Source organism: Anabrus simplex, chromosome 1, assembly GCF_040414725.1.
Source record: "Anabrus simplex isolate iqAnaSimp1 chromosome 1, ASM4041472v1, whole genome shotgun sequence".
Taxonomy (NCBI): domain Eukaryota; kingdom Metazoa; phylum Arthropoda; class Insecta; order Orthoptera; family Tettigoniidae; genus Anabrus; species Anabrus simplex.
Genome location: NC_090265.1, coordinates 648,104,160 through 648,119,546, shown reverse-complemented (window position 1 = coordinate 648,119,546; position 15,387 = coordinate 648,104,160). Strand labels below are relative to the sequence as shown.

The following is a 15,387-nucleotide window of genomic DNA, read 5'->3' as shown; positions in this document are numbered from 1 at the left end:
TCACCTGCTATGCTGAACAGGGGCCTTGCGGGGGGATGGGAAGATTGGAAGGGATAGACAAGGAAGAGGGAAGGAAGCGGCCGTGGCCTTATGTTAGGTACCATTCCGGCATTCGCCTGGAGGAGAAGTGGGAAACCACGGAAAACCACTTCTAGGATGGCTGAGGTGGGAATCGAACCCACTTCTACTCAGTTGACCTCCCGAGGCTGAGTGGACCCCGTTCCAGCCCTCATACCACTTTTCAAATTTCGTGGCAGAGCCGGGAATCGAACCCGGGCCTCCGGGGGTGGCAGCTAATCACACTAACCACTACACCACAGAGGCGACAACATATTTGTCATTCTTTTATATTTCATACTTTTTTTTGCCGCACGAAAAATAACAGCGAAGATATTCACGATGATTACATTTTCAAATTTTAGACATCTACGGGAATATCAGTACTATCTAAAAAGAGTACACAAGATGCACTGGAAAAATGTCCAATATTGTATATCTGATATATTTTTACCGTAATATTATTACAGCTTCAGCTTGTCCAAGTTATTTCTGGGGTCACTGGAGCCTCCCATGCTCATTTTGGTTTTAGCCGGGGTTTAAGACCGGATGCCCTTCTTGACGTCACGTGATTCTTGAGATGAAGATCTCGACGGGATTCGAACCTCGGCGTTCTGGATGGAAAGCCAGCAGCTAAGCCACTGAACTAATCACGCTATAATAATGGAGATATTCATGAATTTCAGGTTTTATTGCCGAGTCCATAAACGGCGAGCATCGCTGACGTGAAAATATTCCTCTAGCTGGGTGTTTGTGTTCGTCTTAATACACATCGCACTACCAGCCAGACTGGGTGGCTCAGACGGCATAGTGCTGGCTTTCTGAGCCCAAGATGGCATGTTCGATCCTGGCCCAGACCGGTTGTATTTGAAGGTGGTCATTACGTCAGCCCCTTGTTGGTAGATTTACTGGCACGAACAAGAACTCCCGCTGAACAAATTTCCGCCATCTCGGCGTCTCCGAAAACCGTAAAAGTAGTTAGTGCGACGGAAAACTAATAACATAATCTATTCATTACACAGAAACCGGGCGAGTTGGCCGTGCGGTTAGGGCCGCGCAGCTATGAGCTTGCATACGGAAGATGTACGCTCGAACCCCACTGTCGCCAGCCCTGAAGATGGTTTGCCGTGGTTTCCCATTTCGTTTACACCAGACAAATGCTGGGGCTATACCTTGATTAAGGCCACGACAGCTTCCTTTCCACTCCTAGCCCTTTCCCATCCCATCGTCGTCATAAGACCTATCGATGTCGGTGAGATGTCAAACAAACTGTAAAGGAAAAAAGAGATGTAGAACATTATAGTGAATGAGCACTATAATGGTCCGAGTTTGTGGAAAAAAGAGGTTCCTTAATCAATAGGTTTTTGCTCGTTATCCAGTGCCTGAAGAGGATAACGTTGAAGCAGATGATAATAGGGCTCGTAAAGTAGTCGGGAAGGAGTGGAACTACTCTTATTGTGTACGTAGATTTGCGCGCCGTGTGTGAGGGTGGTTTCCCCCGCGCGTACTCTACGCCACGCCGGCTCAATCAATCTGGGCGCCCTCCCCTCTGGTCGGACGATCAATATCTGGCAGGCACTGAGCGAACGTAAGGCAGCAGTGGGCCGAGATCACAGGTTGCGGCTATGCGTGTGCGGTCATCTCTTGCCATCATGTTAGCCGTCAACCTTACCCACGTCGTCAACCTGGCAGCAGGCGCAGGTGAGTACAAGGGCCAATGACATTCAGCCTCCTGTTCAACTAAACACTCCTCCAGATAAGCTTAATTAGAGTAAGGCTGTTACTTTCACTAGAACGGCGCCATTCACTTTTTCATCTCTACGGTGTGTTTAAGGATGGTGACTTCCTCTAACATTAAAATGTTTCTTTCTGGGTAGATTATTGCATGCTTGAGGAAAGAATTTTACTGCTGAGAGGTTAGCTGTTGCAGCAGTTCTTACACCAATAATTTCCGTATAGCTGGAAAGCAATTTGCATGCAGACCGCTTGACGTTGTGCCAAGAGACGGAAGTCAAACACGACTGAAGCAACCAGTCTCTCTCGACCTCCCGTCACCTTCAAGAACTTAATGACAATGATCTTGTGAAAGTTACAAATCATTAAATCGAAAATAAAGGAAGGTACTGAATGTCTAAAGTATGATATTTCTATAGTGGAAAGTGTAAATAAAAACACAATTAGCTATTTGGGTGATATGAATTTTAACGTTAAAGTACAGACTTAATAGAAGAAATATCGAAAGATCTTTATTTTTTTATTATTATTATTTTTTTTTTGCTATTTGCTTTACGTCGCACCGACACGGATATGTCTTACGGCGACGATGGGATAGGAAACACCTAGGAAGTGGAAAGAAGCGGCCGTGGCCTTAATTAAGGTACAGCCCCGGCATTTGCCTGGTGTGAAAATGGGAAACCACGGAAAACCATCTTCAGGACTGCCGACAGTGGGGCTCGAACCCACTATCTCCCGATTACTGGATACTGGCCGCACTTAAACGACTGCAGCTATCGAGCTCGGTGATCTTAAATTGTCAACGTGTTCTGAAAACAACCAAAATTCCATTATAGGAACCATACTTTACTTATGAAAATGTGATTTTGTACATTTCAAGGAAACGAAGAGGGATGTTGTAAGCTAATCTTGCATAATTAGTTTTAACCCATACAAATTTCCCTCTTCTAATACTCCACAATAATTCTGTAAAATATTCGCCCTATTTTATATGATCATAATTTAATACGCGACTTCATTGCGCAGTTGTAGATGGGGAGATCCATCTTCTTGAAATTAAGAATGGGCCTCCCTTCCCTTTACTACGTGTGGTGTGGTGTGATTCCTATTGTAGTGGCAATGACCTCTCCCTCTGGTTATTACCAACCTGTGGCTGGGTACTTGCGTCCACCTTTCAACCAGCCAACTTCAGTTCAAAACTACAAGATCAGTTCCTTTATACAGAATGATTCATGAGGAGTTACTGCCACTTACGGAGCTGATTACTAAAGACATTTTGAGCAAAAATATCATATTACGCTCCATCCTCTTATCAATACAGAGTTACCACAATTTGAAATTTGTTTGTTAAACAGATACAATGTCTTTAGTTCCTGTCGTCTGAATGGTACAATAAAACTCTTCACAATTAAAAATCTTTGATTTAATAGCCTCGTGTTCTGAAGCTCAAAGTGTGTTTTGAATTCCTTACTTGCTTCGTACAGAAAGGCGAAAACATTAATTTTTCCATATACAGAATAATAAGAACATCGCATCCGGGAGATAGTAGGTTCGAATCCCACTATCGGCAGCCCTGAAAATGGTTTTCCGTGGTTTCCCATTTTCACACCAGGCAAATGCTGGGGCTGTACCTTAATTAAGGCCACGGCCGCTTCCTTCCAACTCCTAGGCCTTCCCTATCCCATCGTCGCCATAAGACCTATCTGTGTCGGCGCGACGTAAAGCCCCTAGCAAAAAAAATAAGAACATCAGAATGCGAGCCAATTAAATAAGAGATTATTTGTGAATACATTTTATTTTACGTTTGCAAAGAAAGAAACTCAAAAACTATGTGTTTTACGAACAAGTTTCAAATGATTATAACTCTGTAAGTATTGAGAATAGGACACAAGCTCATATAACATTTTCTTGCTCAATATTTCTTCAGTAATCAACTCCGTAAGTGGCGGTAACTCCCCTTGAAACGCTTTGTATCCATGGAACTCTGGGATGTTGGAGAATCTTTCTTTCCACGCCTTCCGAGATATTCTCTCTTCCAGTGCATGATGATGATGATGGTGGTGGTGGTTTTTGTTGTTGTTGTTGTTGTTGTTTAAATGGGCCTAAAATCTACGTCATTAACCCTCCAGTGAATGATAGTGACATTTATTAAATGACAGTCATTTTGGCAGGTTGGTAAGTTATTACATTCCTGATAATAACTGAAACCTTAGCTCCTTCTATGCTAGTGCGTTATCTCGTTCATTACCTTCTATTACGCAGTGCCCTGGAATACAAATAACAAAATTATCAGCATGTAATGAAGTATGGCAAGTTTTATGGCATTCGGTATAATCAGATTTAATGTTGGCTAAATGGTTGAGGCATTAACTTCTTAGCTGGAAGGACCAAAATTCAATCTTTGGTAGTGACTGTCCCTAACTTGCAGACGGTTCATCCAGTTATTCGAATGAATACCGCAATGTTTTCCTTCAATGGAAGATCGCAAACTGAAGGCCGTTTGAGGCAGAGAGTTTACTACGTGGGCCTTGATCTCCTGTACACATGTTAACAAAGAATATAAATCTATCGTTTATGTCAACATTAACCAATAGGAAGAAGAAATAGTCGACTGCACCAATATGATAGAAAAATAAGGAAAATTATGAAAAATGAAGCTACTTTATTGTGAAGCGTCTGAAACGTTTGTTAAAACTTCATTACTATCACAATTTTTCCTATAAGCATAATGATTTAAAACAAATCATTTTCATTATACAACTGAAATGTATTTCACTTGGCCAAATGACTTTATTCTTGTCATAAAATAATTCAAGCTTTTAAAGTCATTTCTAACCAGTCCCTCTTTCTTTCGAGAAAGTAACACATTATGATGATATGTTTCTGTTCCCCATGAAGTTCTCTGCTCAGCATGGGACACACTTCAAAGAAGTATATCCGTACGTCAGCACAAAAAATCCTGAAACAATAACACACAATATAATAAAAGTTTAATTCATTTACGTTAACGGTAACTATTTCAAAAATCATCTAATACTCTTAAGTCAGAAGGTAAAATATATTGCGTTTCTCCCACGATTTTATGGTCCTCCTACTCATCAAGTATAGCTACGTCTTTAAAATATTTGTCAAGGATTTGCGTCGAATCGTGCCATCGGTCACCCTTGAAATGGTTGTCCGATGATGATGATGCTTGTTGTTTAAAGGGGCCTAACATCTAGGTCATCGGCCCCTAATTGTACGAAATGTAATGACAATTTAAAAGTCCAAAATCATCCACTGACCAGAATTTAAAACGTGATGATGAAGAATGAATGGATGGATATGAATTTAAAACAATCAGTGGATCCGACCCGCAATGCTCCACATTCCCAGAAACTAGCGTTAAACAATAGTATACCGAGCTCGATAGCTGCAGTCGCTTAATTGCGGCCAGTATCCAGTAATCGGGAGATAGTGGGTTCGAGCCCCACTGTCGGCAGCCCTGAAGATGGTTTTCCGTGGTTTCCCATTTTCACACCAGGCAAATGCCGGGGCTGTACCTTAATTAAGGCCACGGCCGCTTCCTTCTAATTCCGAGGCCTTTCCTATCCGATCGTCGCCGTAAGACACATCTGTGTCGGTGCGACGTAAAGCAAATAACAAAAAGAAAACACAATATTATTACTGACCAAGGGACTTCTTCTAAAGCACAATTCTGAATCTATGATGCTTGTAGTCTAAAGGGGTCCAAAATCCAGGACATTGACTCCTCATAATGGTACTTATCGCTACCAGTGTAGAACCATTGTATTTGTCATGTTGCGGTACTAATCAAAAGTAGCGTAGACCCGCGGTATTCCACATATTATGGTACTACTCACAGGTAATGTAATGCGCACTTGTAACACAGACCTTTGGTGTTTCTCACATTGCGGCGCCATTTATAGGCAACACAAACCTATGATGTTCTTCACATAGGTGTACTAATCAGAGGGACTCTTACTATCCCGTGGTGTTCCTCACATAGTGAGTACCAATCATAGGCAAGGCAGATTCATGGTGTCGCTCATCCATGGTGTTGCTCATAGGGTAGTACTAATCACCGGTACTATAAAACTCACACTGATTCACACACTGTCGCTACTAATCACAAACCTGTTGTGTAGGTCCTACCTAGCATAGTCGTACTACACGCAAGTAAAAGCGACACATGGTGTTCCCCGAGTGGTGGTACTAATTACAAGTAGTCTTATGGTTCTAATTCGATCATCCCTTGGTCCTCCTTTTAGTCGCCTCTTACGACAGGCAGGGGACACCGTGGATGTATTCTTCGCCTGCATCCCCCATCCACAGGGGGTAAATGGTTGTCCCTATCTTCATAGTTATTCCATTAAATGTTGAGATGGATACGATGTATTCCTTCCTTCCTTCCTTCCTTCCTTCCTTCCTTCCTTCCTTCCTTTAGAATCGAATTTTTGTGCGATAATACCGTGTTGATTAGAATGCTAACTTATTAATGGTGCAGTGTCATCAGCCCGTTCTACGGTTGTGTAGGGAGAGTTGCATAAGTAACAGGAGCTCTAAAAGTCCATTCCTTTCATACAAGCCTCTCAAGGTCACAGGCTACTACGAGAAGGTTGTGGCGAATGTGCCAGTCGTAACAAACGACCGCTGGTGACGTACTTTGCTCTGGGTCAGTGTGCTGTACGCACAGACATATCTACACAATAAACAGAACACCTTGTGCTGTTGTAAGCGAAAATACATCAGCCTCGTGTTAGCAGATTTACTGGCACGTAAAGGAAATCCTGCGGCATAACACACTAATATAAATGATTGTACGTACAATTTTAAAAAGAAAACAACCAATATGCTCATTTACATTTTAAAACATGTCACATAATAACTTGTACAATTAGACCGTATTATTATCAATTATAATGTTGTTTGTGTCACGTCCCTCTAACTACTTTTATGGTTTTCAGAGTCACCGAGCTGCCGGAATGTTGCCCCGCATGAGTTCTTTTACGTGACAGTAAAACTCTTATTTCTTTTTATTTTCAATGTTCTTTCGTCGCATCGACACAGATAGGTCTTATGGGCGACGATGCGATAGGAAAGGCCTAAGAGTGGAAAGGAAGTGACCGTGGCCTTAATTAAGGTACAGCCCCAGCATTTGCATGGTGTGAAAATGGGAAACCGCGTAAAATCATCTTTAAGGCTGCCGACAGTGGGGTTCGAACCCACTGTCTCCCGGATGCAAGTTCACAGCTGCACGTCCCCAACCGCATGGCCAACTTGCCCGATTTATTATTGATAGATAACTTTCATATTCTTCTGGACATATAGAAGAACTTGAGTATAAATACACTTGTTTAAAAACTTTTAAAAACTGAAATTACGTTGATTATACATCAATAATATGAATAAATTTAAGGTGCATTCACTTGAAAATATTTTATATATATATCTTAATAAGATATTAAAAATAACCTTCAGCAATCACAAATAAACAAGATTTTACTTTCATTCCGAGTCAGGTAACAAATGTAAATATAAATGCGTAAACAGTTGAATAAATAGGTAATAATAGGTTCTGAAGTAAGGTAATTAGTATTTTTATGAACGTAGGTTTTCGTGGCTCATTGTATTAACGTAAAGAAATAAATGTTTAACTGGATTAAAGCCACTATATATATTTATTTAATAAAGCCGAACTTTCCGCCAAATTGCATTGGCCTTAATCAGTGCATGTGAAGTTCTGCCTCCGACAGTGAGCAAATAAATTCTTCGAAGGAACATGGAAGTCATGACCGTGCTATCCACGGCCTACCCCACAACTGGACTCAAGGATCGTCGCGCTGTGCTGTGTTGGTTGGGAAGGAAGTTACTGATTCACCACCCTCTGTCGACAGTTTCCCGAGTGCGTTCCGCTGTTCCATGGTGGTGTTATGTATTTCTGCAGTAAAGGTCTCCATGTATTTGATAACTTGAAGCCGTCTTCCCTGCTGATGTTATTTGGGTGTAGCTCTATCTCTATGGCTTCCCTTACCAGTCGAGCATAGAAGTATTTTACAGGCGCGATGATCTTCGCCTGGTCAAAGAGGATTTCATGGTCTGTACTGTAGAAATGTTCTGCTATGGCAGACTGCCTTATGTCCTTCTCCGTGGAGCATTGAAGAGTGACATTCTTTACCGACCTGATGTGTTCTTTCACCCTGGTGCTAACAAGTCTTTTTGTCATGCCAATATATGAGCAACCACAACCACTTTAACTTCATACACGCCCGGTGTTTCAAGATGTGGTTTTTCTTTGAATGGTCAGAAAAAGGGATTTGTGGTGAAAACTGAATGATATTGTACTTCAAAGAATGGACCCTATTCTGTCAGTTATACCTGCCAAGAAAGGAAGGATTTTTTTCTTTTTACTGTAGTCCTGGTTGGTACTATCCCTGTTAGGTTTCTTGATCTTCACAGCTCGTGCTATGTCTCCTGACGTATAGCCGTTCTTCTTCGTGGATGTTGTCAGTTCTCTTCATGCACTTGAGCGGTTATCAGCGTCACCCTAGTAAATAACGTTCGAAGGAGAGCTGCTTTTTGACAGGGGTGGTGATGTGAGGACTTACGAAGGTATATTTCAGAATGTGTAGCTTTCTTGTACATTGCGTGGCCTAGTGTACCATCATTCTTCTTGTATACCAACACATCAAGAAAAGGTAATTTACCTTATTTTCTACTTCCATTGTGAATTTGATCTTACTGTTAATGGAATGTAGGTGCTCCAAAAATTCATGTAATGTTTCCCTTCCATGTGGGCAGACCGAAAATGTGCCATCCACGTAACGATAGAAGCACTTAATCAAAGTACATACATACATACATTATCATGATAGACTGTTATGCCTTTCAGCGTTCAGTCTGCAAGCCTCCGTGAATTTACTAAACGTCGCCACAATCCTCGATTTGCAACTAGTGTTGTGGCCTCATTTAGTTCTATACCTCTTATATTTAAATCGTTAGAAACCGAGTCTAACCATCGTCGTCTTGCTCTACCTCTCTTACCCTCCATAGCAGAGTCCATTATTCTCCTAGGTAACCTATCCTCCTCCATTCGCCTCACATGACCCCACCACCGAAGCCGGTTTATGCGTACAGCTTCATCCATCGAGTTAATTCCTAAATTAGCCTTTATTTCCTCATTCCGAGTACCCTCCTGCCATTGTTCCCACCTGTTTGTACCAGCAATCATTCTTGCTACTTTCATGTCTGTTACTTCTAACTTATGAATAAGATATCCTGAGTCCACCCAGCTTTCACTCCCGTAAAGCAAAGTTGGTCTGAAAACAGACCGATGTAAAGATAGTTTCGTCAGGGAGCTGACTTCCTTCGTACAGAATACAGTCGATCGCAGCTGCGAGCTCACTGCATTAGCTTTACGGCACCTTGATTCAATCTCACTTACTATATTACCATCCTGCGAGAACACACAACCTAAATACTTGAAATTATCGACCTGTTCTAGCTTAGTATCACCAATCTGACATTCAGTTCTGTTGAATTTCTTACCTACTGACATCAATTTAGTCTTCAAGAGGCTAATTTTCATACCATACTCATTGCACCTATTTTCAAGTTCCACGATATTAGACTGTAGGCTTTCGGCACAATCTGCCATTAAGACCAAGTCGTCAGCATAGGCCAGACTGCTTACTACATTTCCACCTAATTGAATCCCTCCCTGCCATTTTATACCTTTCAGTAGATGATCCATGTAAACTACAAACAGCAAAGGTGAAAGATTACAGCCTTGTCTAACCCCTGTAAGTACCCTGAACCAAGAACTCATTCTGCCATCAATTCTCACTGAAGCCAAATTGTCAACATAAATGCCTTTGATTGATGTTAATAATCTGCCTTTAATTCCATAGTCCCCCAGTATGGCGAACATCTTTTCCCTCGGTACCCTGTCATATGCTTTCTCTAGATCTACGAAACATAAACACAACTGCCTATTCCTCTCGTAGCATTTTTCAGTTACCTGGCGCATACTGAAAATCTGATCCTGACAGCCTCTCTGTGGTCTGAAACCACACTGGTTTTCATCCAACTTCCTTTCAACGACTGATCGCACCCTCCCTTCCAAGATGCCAGTGAATACTTTGTCTGGTATACTAATCAGTGAGATACCTCGATAGTTGTTGCAATCCTTCCTGTTCCCTTGCTTATAGATAGGGGCAATTACTGCTTTTGCCCAATCTGAAGGTACCTTACCAACACTCCACGCTAATTTTACTATATGAAGCCATTTCATCCCTGCCTTCCCACTATACTTCACCATTTCAGGTCTAATTTCATCTATTCCTGCTGCCTTATGACAATGGAGTTTATTTACCATCCTTTCCACTTCCTCAAGCATAATTTCACCAACATCATTTTCCTCCTCCCCTTGAGCTTCGCTGTTCACAACACCACCAGGATGATTTCCTTTTACATTGAGAAGATGTTCAAAATATTCCCTCCACCTCTCCAGTGATTCCCTGGGATCTATTATGAGTTCACCTGTATTACTCAAAACACTGTTCATTTCCTTTTTCCCTCCCTTCCTAAGATTCTTTATTACTGTCCAGAAAGGTTTCCCTGCTGCTTGACCTAGCCTTTCCAGGTTGTTACCAAAATCTTCCCATGACTTCTTTTTGGATTCAACAACTATTTGTTTCGCTCTGTTTCTTTCATCTACATACAACTCCCTATCTGCCCCGGCCCTTGTTTGGAGCCATTTCTTATAAGCCTTCTTTTTACGCTTACAAGCTGCTCTCACTTCATCATTCCACCAAGATGTTCGCCTTTTCCCATCTTTACACACAGTTGTTCCAAGGCATTCCCTGGCTGTTTCTACTACAGCATCCCTGTATGCCGCCCATTCACTTTCTATATCCTGAACCTGCTTAATGTCTACTGTTCGAAACTTCTCACTAATCATATCCATGTACTTCCGTCTAATTTCCTCGTCCTGGAGATTTTCTACCCTTATTCGTTTGCAGACAGATTTCACTTTCTCTACCTTAGGCCTAGAGATATTTAGTTCACTACAGATCAGATAGGGGTCTTTATCATCAAAAAATCCCCGGAAAACTCGTACATTCCTAACAGATTTCCTGAATTCGAAGTCTGTTAAGATATAGTCTATTATGGATCTGGTACCCCTGGCCTCCCATGTGTAGCGGTGAATAGCCTTATGCTTGAAGAATGTATTCGTAACAGCTAAACCCATACTAGCACAGAAGTCCAGCAAACGCTTCCCATTCCCATTAGCTTCCACATCTTCCCCACATTTACCAATTTCCCTTTCGTATCCTTCAGTTCTATTCCCAACTCTCGCATTGAAATCGCCCATTAGCACTATTCTATCCTTGCTGTTTACCCTGACTACGATGTCACTCAATGCTTCATAAAACTTGTCAACTTCATCCTCATCTGCACCCTCACATGGTGAATACAGGGACACAATTCTATCAATCATCAATCAATCAGTACTGATCTGCATTTAGGGCAGTCGCCCAGGTGGCAGATTCCCTATTTGTTGTTTTCCTAGCCTTTTCCTAAATGATTTCAAAGAAATTGGAAATTTATTGAACATCCCTCTTGGTAAGTTATTCCAATCCCTAACTCCCCTTCCTATAAATGAATATTTGCCCCAGTTTGTCCTCTTGAATTCCAACTTTATCTTCATATTGTGATCTTTCCTACTTTTATAAACGCCATTCAAACTTATTCGTCTACTAATGTCATTCCACGCCATCTCTCCGCTGACAGCCCGGAACATACCACTTAGTCGAGCAGCTCTTCTTCTTTCTCTCAATTCTTCCCAACCCAAACATTGCAACATTTTTGTAACGCTACTCTTTTGTCGGAAATCGCCCAGAACAAATCGAGCTGCTTTTCTTTTGGTTTTTTTCCAGTTCTTGAATCAGGTAATCCTGGTGAGGGTCCCATACACTGGAACCATACTCTAGTTGGGGTCTTACCAGAGACTTATATGCCCTCTCCTTTACATCCTTACTACAACCCCTAAACACCCTCATAACCATGTGCAGAGATCTGTACCCTTTATTTACAATCCCATTTATGTGATTACCCCAATGAAGATCTTTCCTTATATTAACACCTAGATACTTACAATGATCCCCAAAAGGAACTTTCACCCCATCAACGCAGTAATTAAAACTGAGAGGACTTTTCCTACTTGTAAAACTCACAACCTGACTTTTAACCCCGTTTATCAACATACCATTGCCTGCTGTCCATCTCACAACAGTTTCGAGGTCACGTTGCAGTTGCTCACAATCTTGTAACTTATTTATCACTCTATAGAGAATAACATCATCCGCAAAAAGCCTTACCTCCGATTCCACTCCTTTACTCATATCATTTATATATATAAGAAAACATAAAGGTCCGATAATACTGCCTTGAGGAATTCCCCTCTTAATTATTACAGGGTCAGATAAAGCTTCACCTACTCTAATTCTCTGAGTTCTATTTTCTAGAAATATAGCAACCCATTCAGTCACTCTTTTGTCTAGTCCAATTGCACTCATTTTTTCCAGTAGTCTCCCATGATCCACCCTATCAAATGCTTTAGACAGGTCAATCGCGATACAGTCCATTTGACCTCCTGAATCCAAGATATCTGCTATATCTTGCTGGAATCCTACACGTTGAGCTTCAGTGGAATAACCTTTCCTAAAACCGAATTGCCTTCTATCGAACCAGTTATTAATTTCACAAACATGTCTAATATAATCAGAAAGAATGCCTTCCCAAAGCTTACATACAATGCATGTCAAACTTACTGGCCTGTAATTTTCAGCTTTATGTCTATCACCCTTTCCTCTATACACAGGGGCAACTATAGCAACTCTCCATTCATCTGGTATAGCTCCTCCGACCAAACAATAATCAAATAAGTACTTCAGATATGGTACTATATCCCAACCCATTGTCTTTAGTATATCCCCAGAAATCTGATCAATTCCAGTCGCTTTTCTAGTTTTTAACTTTTGTATCTTATTGTAAATGTCATTGTTATCATATGTAAATTTTATTTCTTCTTTGGCCTTAGTCTCCTCTTCTATCTCGACATTATCCTTGTAACCAACAATCTTTACATACTGCTGACTGAATACTTCTGCCTTTTGAAGATCCTCACATACACACTCCCCTTGTTCATTAATTATTTCTGGAATGTCCTTCTTGGAACCTGTTTCTGCCTTAAAATACCTATACATACCCTTCCATTTTTCACTAAAATTCGTATGACTGCCAATTATGCTTGCCATCATATTATCCTTAGCTGCCTTCTTTGCTTGATTCAATTTTCTAGTAAGTTCCTTCAATTTCTCCTTACTTCCACAGCCATTTCTAACTCTATTTCTCTCCAGTCTGCACCTCCTTCTTAGTCTCTTTACTTCTCTATTATAATAAGGTGGGTCTTTACGATTCCTTACCACCCTTAATGGTACAAACCTGTTTTCGCATTCCTCAACAATTTCTTTAAACCCATCCCAGAGTCTGTTTACATTTATATTTACCGTTTTCCACCGATCATAGCTACTTTTTAGAAACTGCCTCATGCCTGCTTTATCAGCCATGTGGTACTGCCTAACAGTCCTACTTTTAAGACCTTCCTTTCTATCACATTTATTTTTAACTACCACAAAAACAGCTTCATGATCACTAATACCATCTATTACTTCAGTTTCCCTATAGAGCTCATCTGGTTTTATCAGCACCACATCCAGGATATTTTTCCCTCTGGTTGGTTCCATCACTTTCTGAATCAGCTGTCCTTCCCATATTAACTTATTTGCCATTTGTTGGTCATGCTTTCTGTCGTTCGCATTTCCTTCCCAATTGACATCTGGCAAATTCAGATCTCCCGCTACAATCACATTTCTTTCCATGTCGTTTCCCACATAGCTGACTATCCTATCAAATAATTCTGAATCCACGTCAGTGCTACCCTTTCCCGATCTGTACACTCCAAATATATCAAGTTGCCTATTATCTTTAGAAATGAGCCTTACACCTAGAATTTCATGTGTCTCATCTTTAACTTTTTCGTAGCTTACAAATTCTTCTTTCACCAGAATGAACACTCCGCCTCCCACCCTTCCTATCCTATCTCTACGATACACACTCCAGTGCCGTGGGAAAATTTCAGCATCCATTATATCATTTCTCAGCCATGATTCAACACCTATTACAATATCTGGTGAATATATATCTATTAAATTACTTAATTCTATTCCTTTCCTTACAATACTTCTACAGTTCAACACTAACAATTTTATGTCATCCCTACTTGATTTCCAGTTCCCTGTTCCCTTATCACCGCTCCCTAGGCCATCACGTTTCCCTGAATGTACCTCCCTAATTCCTCCAACTGACAAATCTACCCACATCATTCGCTCATTTACGTGTCTAACAGAAACTATGTTCCGTGCAATGGTATTCCTGTTAAAGAGCCCTACCCCAGACTCTGCCCTTCCCTTTCTAACACCCGTCAAGTACACTTTATAATCTCCTATCTCTTCCTCGTTATCTCCCCTTACCCGAATATCACTTACTTCTAGCACATCCAGATGCATCCTCTTTGCTGACTCAGCCAGTTCTACTTTCTTTCTTCCATAAGCCCCATTAATATTGATAGCTCCCCATCGAATTCCATTTCGTTCGCCAAGTTGTTTCCAAGGAGTCCCTCGCCTGTAAAATGGGAGTGGGACACCGTTACTCCCATAGGTCCGACGCTTGCTTAAAATGTTCTGAGCTCGGTCGATTCATGAAGCAGGATGCTGCCCTACTTGCACATAGTCCAAGTGAGGATCTCTCCTCTAACGGGTTATGGACCACCGGTGGATTGTATAGTCCTAGCCGCCTGAGCACAAGGAGGGCCATGACTCAGAATATGTCCGAGATGCCCATTCCCATTCCATAGCAACTGGTATCCCGACTCTCAGGACCACTTACTAGGCCACTCAGCCGTTGCCCATGGTTCACGAACTAGGACGTGACTACAGTAACCCACAACGTAAAAATATTAGCAGCTACTGGTGACAGAGGTGAACCCATTGCTGCTCCTTCTGTCTGTTCGTAATAATCCCCTTTGTAGTAGAAGCAAGTAGATTTTAAACTAACTGCTGCCAGATTGGTCAAGTCTTCAGATAGGTATTGTCTGATGCAAGCAAGCTTTTCTTCTACGGGTATATTAGTAAAAAGTGACGTAACATTAAATCTTATACCAGGATGTCACCTTCGTCCACTCGTAGCTCACGTAACTTCTGAAAGAGGTGTTTCGAATCTTTAACGTGATGTTCTGTCTTCCCTGTTTCTGGCTGTAACAGTGATGAAATATAGCGGGCTAACTCATGGGTCGCAGAGCCAATGGTTCTAATTCGATCATCCCTTGGTCCCTATTTAAGTCGCCTCTACGACAGGCAGGGGATACCATGGATGCATTTTTCGCTTATCCCTTACTAAATTCAGACCCGGTACCTCCAGTCATTTATGGCCTCCCAAAAATACACAAGAATGACGTGCCGCTAAGAACAATCG

The 15,387-nt window shown here is 41.4% G+C and overlaps 1 protein-coding gene across 1 annotated transcript in view; it reads left to right on the top strand.

Moving 5' to 3' along the window:
• Window positions 1-1,668: 1,668 nt before the first annotated feature.
• Window positions 1,669-15,387, top strand: part of LOC136871672 (uncharacterized) — a 114,151-nt gene continuing 100,432 nt past the window's right edge. The window contains exon 1 of the mRNA XM_067145171.2: window positions 1,669-1,758. Within this exon, the coding sequence (XP_067001272.1) occupies window positions 1,683-1,758 (76 nt within the window). The 5' untranslated portion in view covers window positions 1,669-1,682. The remainder of the gene's footprint in view (window positions 1,759-15,387) is intronic.